Source organism: Sorex araneus, chromosome 4 (genome assembly GCF_027595985.1).
Source record: "Sorex araneus isolate mSorAra2 chromosome 4, mSorAra2.pri, whole genome shotgun sequence".
In the NCBI taxonomy this organism is placed as follows: domain Eukaryota; kingdom Metazoa; phylum Chordata; class Mammalia; order Eulipotyphla; family Soricidae; genus Sorex; species Sorex araneus.
The window spans coordinates 98,784,830-98,803,291 of NC_073305.1; the positions used below are offsets into that span (position 1 = coordinate 98,784,830).

General features: G+C 37.7%; 1 protein-coding gene across 1 annotated transcript in view; it reads right to left on the minus strand.

The window, feature by feature from the left end:
- COL9A1 (collagen type IX alpha 1 chain) overlaps positions 1-18,462 on the minus strand; it is a 102,302-nt gene that overhangs the window by 77,156 nt on the left and 6,684 nt on the right. The window contains exon 5 of the mRNA XM_004605885.2: positions 13,507-13,903. Within this exon, the coding sequence (XP_004605942.2) occupies positions 13,507-13,903 (397 nt within the window). The remainder of the gene's footprint in view (positions 1-13,506; positions 13,904-18,462) is intronic.

Consider the following 18,462-nt stretch of genomic DNA (forward strand, 5'->3'; position numbering starts at 1 on the left):
TGCTGTATTGCATAAAAGCTCAATGCTTAGTATTTTGAGGAGTGAACATATTGTTTTTCATAGGGGCTTAACCAGCTGATTAATACTTACATTTTATATGATTTTACTCATTGGTTGAAAAGATATACAATTTCTAATAACTTTATATCCAAATGTTTACTGACCGCTTTCTACAACTTATTAGGTATTAAGAGAGAAACAGGGAAAAAATGTAATAAACGAAGAGCTGTTGGACCAAAGAGGTGATTTGATAGGTTGGATCATGTGCTTTGCTTGTGGGAAACCCAGTTTCAATCTCCAGGACAACATGTCTTGAGTACCACTCATGGAATAGCCCCTGAGCTGGGAGTAGCCCCCAAGAACCACCAGTGTACCCCAAAACAATAAGGTCAAAGAATTATTTAGTCTAAATCTTAATACTTTTGACAACAGGTATGAAGAAAATATATTATGTGCCCCACCATATGCCAAGCTGTTACCTCTTAAAATGAGAAATTTCCTTGGTAGACATTTCAAATTAGAAATATATTTCCTAGTCAACTAATTTTCCTAGCATTATGGGAATGTTAAGTGTCCAAGTCCTAAAATTAAATATTACCTCTTTCGCTTTTATCCAACATTGGCACGCATCCCATCTGCCAAGTAGTCTCTCTATTTCTGCTGAATCTAGAATTCAGTTGTAAAACTTTTTTCCTCATAGTTAAACTTCATTATTGTCATGAACAGAGAGAAAATCAAAATTGGAGAAAATGAAGTCTTTCCCTTCTTTCCACTAAGGAAGGGAATTTAAGCAAAAAGAAGTTGTCCATATTATAAAGGGGTGAAAATAAGACATTAGGCTTTCATGTTACTACATCAGTGTCCCTTCACACAACATTCTAACTGTCCTGGAGCTCTTATTGTTCATTTTTGTTTTGTTGTTTGTTTGGGAGCCAAATCCTGTGGTGCTTCGGGGTTACTCCTCGCTCTGCACTGAGGAATTACACCTGGTGGTGCTCGGGGGACCGTATGGGAAACCAAGGATAGAAACCGGGTCAGCTATGTGCAAGGCAAATGCCCTTCTTGTGGTACTATTGGTCAGGCCAATGCTATTATTCTTGCTTTTCTCAATGCTACCATAACCTTTCCCCAAAATATCCACATCTAAATAAATGAAATAAAGATAGAAAAATAAAGTGAGCAGCTAAATCAACACATATTTTAGAATGGAAGTCTTATAAATTATTTAAAAATATAAATTATCTGTGTATTCTGGACCTATAGTGCAGTCGGTAGGGCGTCCTCCCTGCACTCAGCCAACACAGGTTCGATTCCTCTGCCCCTCTTAGAGAGCCCAGCAAGCTACCGAGAGTATCTCGCCCACACAGCAGAGCCTGGCAAGCTACCCATGGTGTATTTGATATGCCAAAAACAGTAACAACAAGTCTCACAATGGAGATGTTACTGGTGCCCACTGGAGCAAATCAATGAGCAACAGAATGACAGTGACAGTGACAGACTCATGATGTAAATAAGTTAACTCTGGTACTCTTACTTCCTATTAAAAAAAAATCCTACTTACAAATGACCCAGTATATTTCAGTTAAGGAGAAGACTTTTTTTTGTTTTGTTTTTTGGGTCAGACCCAACGATGCACAGGGGTTACTCCTGACTCTGCACTCAGGAATTACCCCTGGCAGTGCTCAGAGGACCATATGGGATGCTGGGAATTGAACCGAGATTGGCCGAGTGCAAGACAAACACCCTACCCGCTGTACTATTGCTCCAGCCCCAAGGAGAAGACTTTAATCAAACATTTTATTTTTATCAGAGTAAACTTTCTTAGCTTGAGAGGGATTTTATTTTAGTTTTTCTCCAAACTGCAGTGGCAATTTTTAAAAGAAGATAAAGGAAAATAGAACAACACTTTCTTTAATTTCTATCAAATGCCAGTGCTTCAAACAACTCTTTGAAGTTCACACATAAACAAATTAGAGCAGAGAGGTTAAATCATTTCCCATAGATCACACGGCTAGTAAATGACAAAGCTGGCACTCTAAATGCACCTGACTCTAAGATAAAGGCTTTCTGAATTACTACACACAGCCTCCCCAAATAATACACCTTATCTTGCAAAATAAATCATGATTTTCTAAGCAGACATCCAAGGCATTTAGTGATTGATCATTATATTTGAGATTAGTAGAATTTTGGAGCAATCTAAAGTGAAAATTGTATAACTTTGTTTTCAATATCTACTAGAAAACTTCATAACTAGACTAAGAAAGTATTATAATCCAAACTTCACCCTATTTTCTTCTTTTTTTGGAAATATATCCAGAAGCAAAATTTCTAATCTTCCTCTCCAGAATGATAACTCATATTCCATTGTGTATTCTTGCATATAATAAAATATTACGTAGAAAATAAAATTACAATTCGTGTCTTCAATGACTAGATTGAAAATTTACCAAAATAAAATAATAGATCACTCCCCTTACATATGCTTAATATAAAAGAAACCACTCATTTAATTTTATTCACTAATTCCTTTGTGAATTAGTAACTCAAACTATGTATGCATTATATGTGTGCGATATTTCAGTTCTCAAAAATAATGGGTATCTAATCACCTTGAGAAACTTTAATTATATGGCTAACCAGGAAACCTATATCCTTTGTTGTGATAATTCATTAAAGTTACTTATTGCAAATGTGAAGTAATTCATTAAGCTGTTTTCTCAAAAATGTAATTCTCTCTGGGTAAATTGGTACACCTGTTTAAATATGCAAGATGCAATTGTGGCACAGGATAATGAGAGAGTGAAATGTAATTCATCTGTGAATACAGGCTGGGTTGTTCAGAGTGCCACATAGATCATAGGCTTCTGAACACATCTGTGCATCCACATAAACACCACATATGCACTAATAATTATCTATACAACAACTGTTTTTAGGTGTGCAATGTGAATTTCAATTTGCATGTTAATTATTTTGATGGAATACTGGCAAAATTCCTTGGTAAAAGTCACTTTCATTATACATCTAAAATTCTGATTTTCACACGTTTCTCATTTTCATACCTGGAATCATCTTTCTCTTTGACTATCTACTGACAAAATGTATGTGATAAGTATTTTAATTTAGTCCTTCAGTGAACATTTCTGACTGTTCCAATATGGGCAAGCACTAAGGAAACGTTCTAAAGAAAAACAAAGATATTCTCTTCCCCACAATGAATTTACAGTTTATAAGACTGAGAAAAATACAGTCGATTAACTAAGAGTATAAGTTTGGAAGCCTGTGGGATAACTCAACGGGCTGAGTGCAAGCCATGCACTCCAAACACTTCCAGCAATAACCCCAGCGCAGTGTCAGGAGTAGCCCCTGAGCATCATCAAGTATGGCCCCCAACCCAGAAAAAAAAAGGTGTTTTTTTTTGTTGTTTTTTATTTTTTGCTTTTTGGGTCACACCCAGCAATGCACAGGGGTCACTCCTGGCTCATGCACTCAGGAATCACCCCTGGCGGTGCTGAGGGGACCATATGGGATGCTGGGATTTGAACCCGGGTCGGCCGCGTGCAAGGCAAATCCCTACCCGCTGTGCTTTCACTCCAGCCCCAAAAAAAGTTATTTTTAAGTCAACCTATTAAACTGAACACAAGAAACTTTAGCACAATTCATTTTTCTCAGCATAACTACTTCTCCATTGTGTCAAGGAAAACTCATTGTGTGAATGTGCATCTTTCTAGATTTGGAATTATACCATCCTTTTCTTTAGGGCATCAAGGTATAATTCCATTACCTACATTAAAGGAGTATCTAGTTGACAGCAAATTAAAATGGAAATTTTACTTCAATTCAGGCTAGTGATTTTTAACTTATTTTGCTATGTTATTGAAAAAAGATCAACAAGGTCTTTCATAAGAACTAAATAGAACTAGCAGCAGACAACTACTTCCTTCCTGAGGTAGAATTCTAATTACAAACTATGGAATTCATCTAGTATAAATGAGAATGGCACAAGGTTGGCCTTTTGCAAGCTGAACTGTGATTAATTTCTATAAGTATAAAATGCCAAAAACCAAATTCTTCAAAAATAAACCTTTTTAACAAGAGATATTTCTTTATTTTTTTTTGTCTACTTAGTGGCAACAAAAGCTTAAAGAAATACTTGAATTGACACATTATCTTTCTTTTTAACCTAAGATAAAATATTGTTTCCTAAAAACTGAAGAGATAGCTCAACAGGTTAAACATTCTTTGCACGTGGGAAGCCTGAATTCAATCCCCTGCACTCTATGGTCCCCCAAGTGCCATCAGAAGCTAAGCATGAGTAGGGAGCTAAGAGAGCACCATCAAGTATGGCTAAAACACAAAATAACAATAATAAAATGTTGGTTTCTACCACTGGAAGAAAGATTGAGAAAAAGATCCACACTACCTTAGAGTCAGAAATTCCCCAGCTCCATGGGAGGGTAGAATACACACTACAAAGAATACAATTACATTTGAATAGGTGATACTCATTCATATCAACCAGGTGGAAGCAGAACAGAGAGGGGGAATAGAATAGACCAGGAATTAGCAAATTTAGAATGTTCTCACTTTAAAATGTTTTTTTGGTTCAACATTTCTACACTTAACACATTCAAGTGTTTTGAGATGGATATTATGAGATATTATGGGAGTACAAAAATGCTTATTATATAGGAAATTCTATCTCGGTAGAGATGAGATGTTTTAAGATCACAAACAGGGATTCCTAAAGGGATTCCTTCTCACAAACAGGAGGTCATATAACATGTAACATGAGGTGAGACCCCAAGAACAAATAGAATTTGTATTAGTAGAGATAAGAAGGTAAAGTTTAGACTTCTGAAGGGAGGAGGTGACAATAATAAATAGAACAAGAGGGAGGGAAGTGAGCTATAAGAAGAGACCATATTCACAGTGGTAAAATAATTCCAAGCTAAGGGGCTAGAGCAATAGTACAGCGGGTAGGACGTTTGCCTTGCACATGACAGAAGCGGGTTCTATTCCCAGCATCCTATATGGTCCCCCAAGCACCGCCAGGAGTGATTCCTGAGTGCAGAGCCAGGAGTCAGCCCTGAGCATTGCCGGGTGTGACCCCAAAAAAACAAAAAATAAATAAATAAATTCCAAGCTAAGAGATTTTAATATTAAAATATTAATCATTGGATTATCATCAAAGCTTTTTATGCAATAGGGATAGAGATGAGGAAAGGGGGCATAAAGTAAAAAGGTATTTTAGGAATCCCTTGAAGGAATCCCTTTAGGAATCCCTGTTGTAGGGCTTCAAGAAATGTTAAACTGTGATGAGACATGCTGAACAATTTCTTGATGGGGGGACACACCCATCAGTGCTCTAGGCTTACTCCTAGCTCTGACAGGCTCAGGGATCACTTCTAGTAGTGCTTAAAGAGTGTCAGGGATTGAACCCCAAAGCAAACAGTTGCCCTCTGAACTATATCTTCAGTCTCTACATGCCAACTTTAAAAAATTCTAGCCTTTTGTTTCATCCCTCTTCCACTACCAATCTGTTCTCTGCTCTCTACAGAATTCCAAGAAGTTGTCATCTGTTTTTCTCTCAAACCCTTTCCAACTTGGCTCTCACTCCAAATACTCCAATGAGTCTCTTCTCAAGATAACTCTCAATTTCTTATAACTACAATAATCAGATCTAAGTCCCATCTTGCTGATCTATCTATAGCATTCAAGTAAGATGTCTAGTCCGTCTTCTTCAAAGACTGTTTCCCTTCACTTTTAGGGGACTATAAATCCCCACTTTTCTCTTATATCCCAAGTATTTTAATTCTCTTTATCTGAAAAGTCCTCATCTCAACAACTTCAAATAGTGGTTGTTTCAGGATTCAGTTCTAAGTTATTTCTATTATATTTACTTCTCAGTGGTTTCACCTTATTTCACTTTAATATCATATGTAGTATTATATTGTATATATTGTATCACTAACTCAAATTCATAGAGAGTAATATATACATATATTTGCATATATGTAGATATATGTATATGTGGCTGTAGCGATAGTACAGCAGATAGGGCATTTGCCTTGCATGTGGCTGACCTGGGTTCGATTCCACCGCCCCTCTTGGAGAGCCCAGTAAGCTACCGAGAGTATCCCGTCTGCATGGCAGAGCCTGGCAAGCTACCCGTGCTGTATTCGATATGCCAAAAACAGTAACAACAAGTCTCACAATGGAGACGTTACTGGTGCCCGCTCAAGCAAATCCATGAGCAACGGGATGACAGTGATACAGTGATACATATATATTAAACTCTCGGAGAGCCTGGCAAGCTACCAAGAGTATTCCACCTGCACCAGCAGAGCCGGACAAGCTGCCTGTGGCTTATTCAATATTCCAAAAATAGTAACAATAGGTATCATTCCCCTGACCTTAAGAGAGACTCCAATCATTGGGAAAGACAAGTATGGAGAGGCTGCTAAAATCTCAGGGCTGAGAAGAATAGAGACATTACAGGTGTCTGCTTGAGTATATTGACAAACAACGGGATGACAGTGACACAGTGATGCAGTGATATAAAAATCCTATGATATAGAGTTGTTAACTCACTGAATTTTCTATTCCCAGCTGGCTTGTCTCCAGAATATTCTTGACTTTGCTTAACATCTTCATAATATTCTTACTGAGACCTGCTCTTCTTAGTCCTTTTTTTCAGTAAACAATACATACTTTCAACGGCATATGCCCAAACTACTGGTGTTATCTTTCTCTCATTGTTTCATAATCAAGCAAAAAAAAGTTTTGGTTTTTGGGTAACATGTGGCAGTTCTCAGGGTTTACTCCTGTCTCTGCACTCAGGAATCACTCCTGGAGGGCTCAGAAGACCACATTTGGTCCTAGGGACCAAACCCAGGTTGATTTATTATGCATAATAGATGGTATGTATTTCTTAAACTCTACAACCATAACATTCCTATAATATCTCTCAACCAGATGATATAATATAAATCACAGCCTCATCATCGATTTTTCCACCATATCATTTAAGAAACTTTCATAAATTTTACATTTAAAAGTTGGTGTGATTTAATAATATAGAGTGGAGAAAGGGACAGAGAGTTTCCTCATCAATAGTTCTGACATTCTTTCGATTTGCACTCACTTAGTTTTTCTTAACTGGAGCAATAGCACAGCAGGTAGGGAGTTTGCCTTGCACAGGGCCAACCAGAGTTCAATTCCTCCATCCCTCTCTGAGAGCCCAGGAAAGAGTATACCGTCTGCACGGCAGAGTCTGGCAAGCTCAATACCCATGGCGTATTTGATATGCCAAAAACAGTAGCAACAAGTCTCACAATGGAAACGTTACCAGTGCCCGCTCGAGCAAATCAATAAACAGGACGACAGTGCTACAGTGCTGGTTTTCCCGTCTCCGTATCTTAGAGCAGACACTTTAAGCAGACTTCTTAAAGCATCATAGCTGTCTGAATAATCATGTTCCACATTGGTTTGTTTGAAATATATATTTGTGAAAAGAAAAAGGGTTTAAATCATGTGTTTGTAAAGCTATATAAACTTTTATCCTCCCTCAAACAAACCCAAACCCCCAGAGTATATCTAAAAAGGGAGAAAGGGTAACTTTGTTTTCTAATAGAGCTGTACCAAATAACTCTCCTAGGCAATCATGCTGACAACAAACAATAAAGAACCTGTCATAAAATAACATGTTTTTATGGTAGGCTGCCAGGAAACCAAGCTTTGCAGGGGATAAATGGCACCATCCTAAAATATGGGCACAAAGGAGAATAGAAAATATGGAATTTATTGCTTTAAAATCAAACTAACAATGTATTATAGCAGTACATTGGGAAAAAATATAAAATACTCTGCGCACTAAATAACCATGAATGATGAGAAGGTGTTTGAATCTAAACCATGTGAGAAGCTATATTGAAAGCCTTATGAAAACCTCTTGAAATTGCTTTCCTTTTCCAATTTAGAAAAAGGAAGGAGACAAAAAGATAGACTAGATTGGGGAAAAGCACAAACAAGTACAATATAAATAAGTCTTTCAACATTAGTGTTCCATCAAATGCTGTGTGCAGATGCATTTTTTTAATCATACAGTTCCTCAGGCCACCATTTTATAACTTAAGCGGGATGTGCACTTTATTTATTTACTCACGATAAACAAGTGTTGATCTCAAAGAATGAGTATTTAACTAATATAAATGCCTCAGATTAGAATTAATCTAATTTTTAAAAAACAGAATGATACATTGTTTTGATTATTTTCACATTATTGACATCTTTTATTTTAATTTAAAATTTCTCATACAGTGATAGTGAATATTTCCTGTCTCCAAATTGATAGAAGGGTGCTCTATAAGTATCTTCTACCTTCCAGCCTAACTGAAGACCACAACTCATGGATTTCTAAGAGATAGGCAGGTACTGTAGACCTTCAGTCATTGCCCACAAATTCACATCTCAACCAGATGGATGAGATGACAGACAATAAAACGAAAACACGGACATTGGGACAACTGTGGTTATTAGGGCTTTATCTGGATACTTGTATGAGAATTTGACTATTCTTTTGTATATATACATATATATAAATACATATATACATATATATATCTAGTAAAACTTGAAACGGAAATAGTTGATAAAGATGAGAATGCCCAAATTGGGGCCCCTATGTCTAGAACACTTGTCCTTAATTCTCCTTACACATTCCTCACAGACATAATATCCTTTAGAAACACCCCTGAACTCCGCTCTCAAATCTCACTGCTCTGATCTGAGGAGGAGATTTCTCCATGTGTTTCCAGCCACTGCCATGGTCCTTGTCATGGTCTAGTGTCTTTACTGAAACTCTTGACCCACAAGAGACTCAAGAAGATAAGCTTTGTGATTTCACTCTTCATATCTAAAATCCAGGTACAAAATGAAAAGTAATAAATTAATAAACATCTTGAATTAATGTTTGGGAGTGGGACATGTTCTATACAATACCCCTTCCATCCTTAAAAATAATTTTTTGCTGTACTACAAAGTAAGTTCTAAAACTGTATTCCAGAATTTGAATGATGGAATGCCTTCTAAAGAAAGCTATGTGAGTACAACTTTTGTGTGTGTCCTCAAAGGAAAGATAAATAGCATCACAGAGGGAAAGAAAAATAAGGTAATTGAGAAATTGCATTCCTAACAGTTTTCTACAAGTCAAAAAACTTCCTTGAGGTCATTTTGGAGAATCCTACTATCTTTGAAAATTCTTGCAAGGATCAAATAAGTTAATGAGAATAAAAGCATCTTGGAAACTTTAAGTTGGCATATTAAGCATATGTAGATGCTGAAACAAAAACTTAAGTTGGTTTTATTTTATTTACACAGCGTGAAAATTGAGAACTACGTTTTGATAACAAGTTTTAATTTGACATTATCACTGTCATTTTTCAATGCAAGTGGCATTTGGGTGGAGAGCAGGATCTATGAATTTGATCCAATTTAGTTATGTCACCACCAACATATTATCGAATGTAGAGCCTTAATAAAAATTTAAGCTTATCTCTCTTTTAAATTTCTTCATGGGGAAGTCAGAATTCTACACAAAGAATAAAAATATTCATGCTTGGGAGATCTGGAGCAGCCGCGCACGACACGGCCCCTCTGCTCTTTAACGACTATGATCCAGGAGATCTACTAACCCATTTTGGCCCCCAGAGACTTATAGAAATGCATCTAGACTGTGAGCTGAGCTAGGACCCCATGCCGCCCAGCGAAGTGGAAGGATTTTCTCTCCCAGCGCTTTCTTTCTACAGGGAAGATAGCAGCGGCAGCAGCAGCAGCACCAGTGCCCATGTGGTGTCCACCATTTTCTAAAACTCACAACCCAGAGGTACTTGCTTTGTAGTGATGTGGCGCTCAAGTGATCATGGGATGGGGGTGTTACCGGCACGCCCTTGGCCCAGATGAGATCCAGAGCAGCCACGCACGACATGGCCCCTCAGCTCCTTAAAGACTATGATCCAGGAGGTCTACTAACCCATTTTGGCACCCAGAGACTTGCATCTAGACTGTCAACTGTAGCGGCCGCTCAAGCTCCTATAATCTTCATTCTCAGCCATGGAAAACAAACTATCAAATGATCCCTTTTCAGCAGGTTTGATTGTTGGGGGGAAATTCCAAATAATAATAGTCAGTTCTCTGTTGAAATATTGAATGTATCCAAAGCATAGAGAGAATAAAGTCAAGATTATTGGCCACTAAGTTGTGGGGGGAAGAGGGGTATATTAGGGTTCTTGGTGGGGGGAACAGGGGCACTAGTGAAGGGATGGGGGTTTGATCATTATATGACTGAGACAAACCTTAAAGCTTTGTAACTTTTATCACGGTGATTCAATAAAATAAAATTTAAAAATATATATATATTCATGCCTGTTTTTAAAAATATTCATTCCTGATTTTAAAACTTTAAACATTGATGTAATGGCTACCAAGTTCCTTGGGGAATTAGAGGTAAAATGTAGCACCATCTGCGAGTCCTTTATTTCTGAATGAGGGTAGAAGATAACTGGTCCAAATTGGTCTCTGTGGTGAGGTAATACTACACTTCACAGTTAATCTACAGTCAGTTACATTACTGACATAATATGGCATTATCTGGTATAATATGGAATTATATAAAATACAATAAAGTAATGTTGGTAAGAGTTGAACACTCTGGTAACCTAGTTAAGAGCATCCTAGTACCTAGAATTTAGAATTATAATTACTTGGAGTATTTTACAAAACTGGTTAATCAATAAATAATTTTGTAATTGATTAATATTCAGTTGATATTCAATTCAATCAAGTACTTGATTGATATTCATCACATTGCAGAAAGTCCATTAAGGTTTTCTCCCCTTTAACCATAGCCCAGAAATGATATCAATCATATTGTTGATGCTCAATGTTGTCTGAAAACCATCCCAGTGCCATTGCTGTAAAAAATTTTAAGATGGCACAGCAGTGGTCCCATTGGCTTTCTAACCCAGCCCCTTGAGGTGTGATAACTCATTAGTTGAAGAAATACTTTCTCAAGTGTCTACAAGCCAGAGAAGCAATGTGGCAGTTACAAATTGCTTCCTGTCCATCACAGAATATAGAAATTTCACACTACCCTTCACACTAATCACAATTCTTCCCTTGAAAACAAGTTATTTGAACAATTCCATTACTGAAATGTTGGATAACCTTTTCTTTTCCTTTGGAAAAGTGCATAGAAACAATTCAAAATCATTGTATCCCCCTGCTACACTCCATGATGTGAGTATGTGACTAGAATTTAAGAGCTCCATACAGGAGAGGAAGATATATTTGTATCAATAGTTTTTTTATTGAGCTCTAAATTCTTTTGCTTCCCCACCACCACCAAAGAACATTCTTTCTAAGGTACATATTTAAAATTCCTGTCATAGCACTTAAAATGTATTTTAAAGGATTGTTCAATAAGGGTTTAACTCCTTAAAATAGGAGAACTATATGACATTGGTTAATTCAATTATTGTCATTATATAATGTCCTACCTCTGTGCCCAGCTATTTTTAAATTTGTGAACAGACCTCTAATATCCTTTATCTTTTACATGCAAGACACATACACATACACACACATTGTCACATGCACATTTCATCCTAACCAACCAGGCTCCAGGCTTTTGAATGTAGCCCATTTATTTTCTACTTGTTTTTCCCTTAATGTTTTTTAATCAGATAGAAATCAATTAGTCTCACTGGAAAGACAATGCAACGGTCAGGAACACATGCCTTGTGTGCCTAATGACCCAAGTTCATCACCATTGGCCCATTAGGCACTGTTGGGTGTGGCCCTAGGCCCATGAGTACCATTGAAGTTGCCCTTAATGGTCCATAGCACCCCTCCCTTCCCCACTCACATAGCCATCTGAGCACTGAAACTTCTGATAAAATAGGTCAATTTTCAGTAGGAGTGACTTCCAAGCTCCACCATCACCGCTTAAAAGTTCCTCAAGACACACACACACACACACACACACACACACACACATGCACACTAACACATTCTCACTTTTTTTGCCAATTTAAGTCCTACCTTTTCAAGGTTCATTGTTTCTAAGAAGTATGGAATTCTTAACATGCTATTCTATAACATGCTATTTTTTTTTCTTTTGGGTCACATCCGGCAAAGTACAGGGGTTATTCCTGGCTCATGCACTCATGAATTACTTCTGGCGGTGCTCAGGGGACCATATGGGATACTGGGAATCGAATCCGCGTCGACCACGTGCAAGGTAAACGCCCTTCCCATTGTGCTATTGCTCCAGTCCCCCTTAACATGCTATTCTTAACTGAATCTTTAATCTAACTTCTGAAATATTCTCATTAGTTATTTATACTCGATATCAACACCACAGTATAGAGTTTTATAAGTTGCCTCAAAAGAATTATAAGTACTCCAGGTGGGCATGAGCAACTCCCAAGCATGCTTGTACATTCTTCAAGGTCAGAAGTCATTTATTTAACTCCTCTGACTCCCCATTCATCTGGTAAATGGTCTAGTGACCAAACTAGACACTCAAGGCTTTGAAATTAACTATAATTATCGCTATTGTTTGGGTCATACCCAGTGATGTCCAGGGCTTAGTCCTGACTTTTTACTCAGATATCACTCCTGGTGTTGCTTAGGGAGGCCAAGTATGAAGCTGAGGATCAAATTGGGATCAATTGTTTAAAGACAAATGCCGTAAGCCCTGTAATATCTGGCCCCCCTAAAAGAATTTTTTTAATGTATTAAAATGTTGAATAATTTTCTAAAAAGGAATGACTATTCTCATTGCTTAAGATATTTATCTGATAATGAAAGATATTTAAGGTGTTAATTTTTAGTAATCTGATTTTTGTCTTAATTAACCATGATATATGCTTTCATGCAGAGAGTCTCTTGCCTAATGCCTGGCTTTCTTCCCCGGGGCCCCTCGGAGGGGATGGGCTCCAGCTTCCCTCCCCACCCCGAGCAGAGCTCCGGGCGGCCGAAGACCACCGGAACCTAGCTACAGCCATGCTCGAGGCCCCTCTCCACATATTTGGACAGGCCTCACGCATGAAGGTAGCAGCAGAGGAACCCAGGTGTGTGTAATCCCATCAATGGCCAACACCCAGAGACTTAAAAGCGAGCTCCCAGAAGCACGCAGCCTCGTGATATCTTGTAGCCTACTTCTGCCTCTGGAAGAAATTTGCAAGCTTCTGAGAGTTTCCTGCCCACATGGGACAGCCTTGCAATCTTCCCATGGTGTATTCACATGCTAAATCCAGTAACAAGCTGGATCCCATTCCCCTGACCCTGAAAGAGCCTCCCATGGGACATCATTGGGAGGGCCGAGTCGAGAGAGACTTCGAAGATCTCAGGGAAAGGATGAATGGAGAGGTTACTGAGCCTGCTCAAGAAATCAATGATTAACGGGATTTCGTGATCATGATATGCTTTTATACTTACCGGAACAGAAACTTGAGGATTTTCCACAAGTTTTCCAAGCACAGCAAAGCCATCAATATCTATTTTGCCTCTTGGCTTTATAGGTAAGGATTCAATTCTCTTGCAGTCAATAAATAGAGTAGCACTACTTCTTTCCACACCAATCATGATCTTATGCCACTGAGAATCAAACAAGGACGGGAAATTTGAAAAGGCTGCAGTTTGAAGACTTCCATCCAATCCCTTGTATGAAAATGCAACAGATTTTGTTTGGCCATTAATCTTCACGCCAACTTGCTCTTTCCCTAAGGAATCCTGAATCTGCCAAATGTTCCAGTTCTTTTCAAGTGTGCTTCCTGTCATCCGAAAAGTGGTTAAAAAGGAGTATTCTTCAGGAAGTCCACTGGGATATAAATGCCTAAGTAAAAAATTTAAAAAGTGAATATAAATCTGTGTCCTTGTTTATTATCATGTTCCCATATTAAGTTGTTTTTGGTTTCAGACCTACAGAAAAGCTACAGTGTGAACACTATGTGCTATTTGTCCTTTCATGACTGTTAGTAAAGACCTTCACAGTTTAATCATTCATGTACATTAATGATCCATCTTAATACACACTAATTTAAAAACCTCTTTCCATAGTTGACAGTTAAGGTTTGCAATCCTAAATCCAACAGTATTACTATTCATGCTACCCAAAAGGCTACTGTTCAGTAATTTTATCCCAGCCAAAAAACACATTCTTGCAAAGTTCTTGGCAACATTTCCTCCACAAATGAAAGAGAAGATGATTTGGAATCCAAATCAGTTCTGCTAGCTTAACTATTTAATTAAAACTGCTTTAAAATTTTTGATTTAAACATAACATGTTGTTAGGTCTGTTGTTTCTGTATTTGCTTGGTTTCTGACCTTCACAATTATACCCAATCCACAGAAACATTTTCAGAATCAGTAGTTACAAAGTTGTGGAAGCTTTCACAGATGTTTATCTCTTTGAAAGCATCATGATCACACCGGGTAAAGAAGCAGCTGGTTGCTCCTCACTAGATGTCTGACAAGGGAGAGGTAACTACTTCTTACTTTCTTCTTCAACCCAGTTTGTTTTTCTAGCAGCCTACTAACTGTGTCATTGCTACTTCCTTTGTTGCTAAAAATGACAGCATGAGACCAGTTTTCCTGTCATCTCCAGCGTATGTGGAGCCTATGATCCGGAATTGTGTCAACTACTTGAGTCCACGTCCACTGAATCCATGGTGCTTTTAGCAGAAGACTGAACTCTAAGGAAATCAGGACATATTTAGCAAAATCATCTTGCAGGAGTTCAAGGATTATCTTACTTCTTTGCCTAATTGCAGTGAAAATCCTAATCAAGTAAGAATGGGACATTTGTCGCAGAATTGGTGTTAGAACATTGCATGCCTGAAATAACTCTGTTAGAAACACTTAGTAAATCATGGTATCTTAATAAAAATTTTTAAAGATGAATAAAATAGAAAAACAAAACTAGATGACAATGAATTTTGTTTGCTAAATAACACTTTATGTTTCTGTGAACTATTGTAGATCAGCCCCCATATGCCAAATAAGATTACTCCAAGTCAAATTTCTATTATTTATCTCTGTTCATGTGAAGAAGAAAAGAAAAGCAAGAAAAAATATCTAAATGGATGCTGAATGAATTGGCTATGAACAAAACTGAATAGCATAAATTTATTCCATTGACATTGTCAATTACATTAAAATACATTGAGACGAAAATGTAAATCTCTAAACTAAAATTTTCTCAACTCCTATAACATTTTTCAATAAGCAAAACTACTTAAATTGCTAATATTTTCTATATTCTGACCTGAACCATAAGTCCTATCATTCCTTATAACAAGGATGTATGTAAAACTTTTCCTGTATACGCTTTTATTATTACTTATTTTCTAATATAACTTTGTATTTTATTTAAAATAAGTGGGTGAATTCCTCTCTCCTGTGAATACTGGTGATATGAACTATTCTTTCAGAAAAGTTTTCAATTCACTAAGATATCTTTTCTATCTCCCAAATATCTAGGCAGTTTTAACTTGTAAATTTAAAGAATTAAATTTGGAATGAAAGAGGAAAAAATGTACACAAGAACAAGAATTACTTTCTCATAATGGAGTTGAGAACAACACATATTTCAATATTTGTTTTTAATATTCTTTTTTATCATCTTTCCTTTGACTTTAGATTTTCCAGAATGTATCAAACTAAGGTTCATCAGTGGCAATATAGTGTATTGCCTACTTTATAGTTATAAAGTTTTATGGAAGTTTATGTATCTCATTTAACTGAAATCAATTAATTTAAAATTGAAAACTCTCACCAAAATGGGTTTGAAGGAACTTTCCTCAATATAGTTAAAGCCATCTACCACAAGCCTATGGCAAGCATTATCCTCAACAGGGAAAAACTAAGAGCCTTCCCCCTAAGACCAGGGACTAGCCAAGGATGCCCACACTCACCACTTCTGTTCAATATAGTACTGGAAGTACTTGCAATAGCAGTTAGGCAAAAAAAAAAAAGATATTCAGGGCATCCAGATAGGAAAGGAAGAAATCAAGCTCTCATCACTGTTTGTAGATAATATGACACTATATCTAGAGAGCCCTGAAGCCTCTACCAAGAAACTCCTAGAAACTATAGACTTGTATAGTAAAGTCCCAGGCTATAAAATCAATACCCAAAAGTCCATAGCTTCCCTTTCTTTCCTTTTCATTGTTCCTCATATGCAAACAATGAGAAAGAGGAAAGTGACATGCAAAAAAGCAATCGTTCACAATCATGCCTCAGAAAATCAAGTACCTCTAAATCAGCTTAACTAAGGAGGTAAAGGACCTGTACAAAGAAAATTACAAAACGCTACTTCACAAAATAAAAGAGTATCACTGTATCACTGTCATCCTGTTGCTCATCAATTTGCTCGAGCAGGCACCAGTAACATCTCCATTGTCAGACTTGTTGTTACTGTTTTTGGCATATCAAATATGCCACAGGTGGCTTGCCAGGCTATGCTGTGCAGGCAAGATGCTCTTGGTAGCTTGCCAGGCTCTCCGAGAGGGGCGGAGGAATAGAACTCAGGTCAGCCGCATGCAAGACAAATGCCATACCCACTGTGCTATCGCTCCAGCCCCCCTCGTGTACTTAAAGAGTACTAAAGGAGTATCAATCCAGCTCCCCTTGTGTACTAAAAGAGTACACAAGGAAATGGAAACATATCCCCTGCTCATGGATTGGGAGAATTAACATTGTCAAATTGGCAATACAAAATGTACAATACAAAATGCATTGTACACATTCAATGTGATCTCTATGAGAATACCCATGAAATTCTTCAAAGAAATGGATCACACACGCCTGAAATTCATATGGAACAACAAACCCCCATGAATATCTAAAGCAATTCTTGGGAAAAAGAAGATGGGAGGCATCACCTTCCCCAACCTCAAACTCTACTACGAAGCAGTTATAATCAAAACTGCATGGTATTGGAAAACTGGCAGAGCCACAGACCAATGGAACAGGGTGGAATATCCTTACGCACACTCTCAAATATACAGTCATCCTATCTTTGATAAGGGAGCAAGAAATGTGAAGTGGAGCAAGGAAAGCCTCTTTAACAAATGGTGCTGGTAAAACTGGACAGCTACATGCAAAAAAAAAAAAAATGGGCTCAGACCTCTACCTAACACCATACACAAAAATCAGATCAAAATGGATTAAAGATCTTAACATCAGACCAGAATCCATTAAGGTACATTGAAGACAAGGTTGGCAAAACCCTCCATGACATTGAAGCTAAAAGTATCTTCAATGATGACACCCTACTGACCAAGCAAGTGGAAACAGAAATAAACAAATGGGACTATCTTAAACTAAAAGACTTCTGCACCTCAAAAGATACAGTGACCAGAATACAAAGACAATCTACAGAGTGGAAAAGGATATTCACCCAATACCCATCTGATAAGGGATTGATATCAAGGATATACAAGGTATTGGTTGAGCTCAACAAGAAGAAAACACCCAACCCATAAGAAAATGGGGCAATGAAATGAACAGAAATTTTCTCAAAGAAGAATCCGAATGGCCAAAAGGCACATGAAAAACTGCTCTTCATCATTAATCATCATGCAGATGCAGATCAAAACAATAATGAGATATCATCGCACACCACTGAGACTAGCCCACATCCGAAAGAACAAAAGCAACCAGTGTTGGCGTGGATGTGGCGAAAAAGGGACTCTCCTTCACTGCTGCTGGTGGGAATGCCAACTGGTCCAACCCTTTTGGAAAACAGTATGGGCAACCCAAAAAAAATTAGAAATTGAGCTCCCATTTAACCCAGCAATGCCATCCCAGAGATGCAAAAATATACAGTCGAAATGGCATCTGCACTTGTATGTTCATTGCAGCACTGTTTACAATAGCCAGAATTTGGGAAAAACCCAAATGCCTGAGAACAGATGACTGGTTAAAGAAACTTTGGTACATCTACATAATGGAATACTATGCAGCTGTTAGAAAGGACGGTCATGAAATTTGCTCATAAGTGGATCTACATGGAGAGTATCATGTTAAATGAAATGAGTCAGAAAGAGAGGGACAGACATAGAAATATTGCACTCATTTGTGGGATATAAAGTAACAGAATGGGAGACTTACACCCAAGAAAAGTAGAGATGAATATCAGGAAGATTGCTCCATGGCTTGGAAGCCAGACTCACATGCAGGAGGAAAAGGCAGCTCAGATAAAAGAAGGGACCACCAAGTAACACCAAGTGCTTGTAGGGCCCGCTCAGGATGGGTGATGCCTGCTGAAAGTAAACTACAGACCAAATGATGGCAATTCAATACTTCTATTGCAAACTGCAACACCTAAAAGGAGAAAGAAACAGCAAAAGGGAATGCCCTGCCACAGAGGCAGGGTGGGGTGAGGGGGGT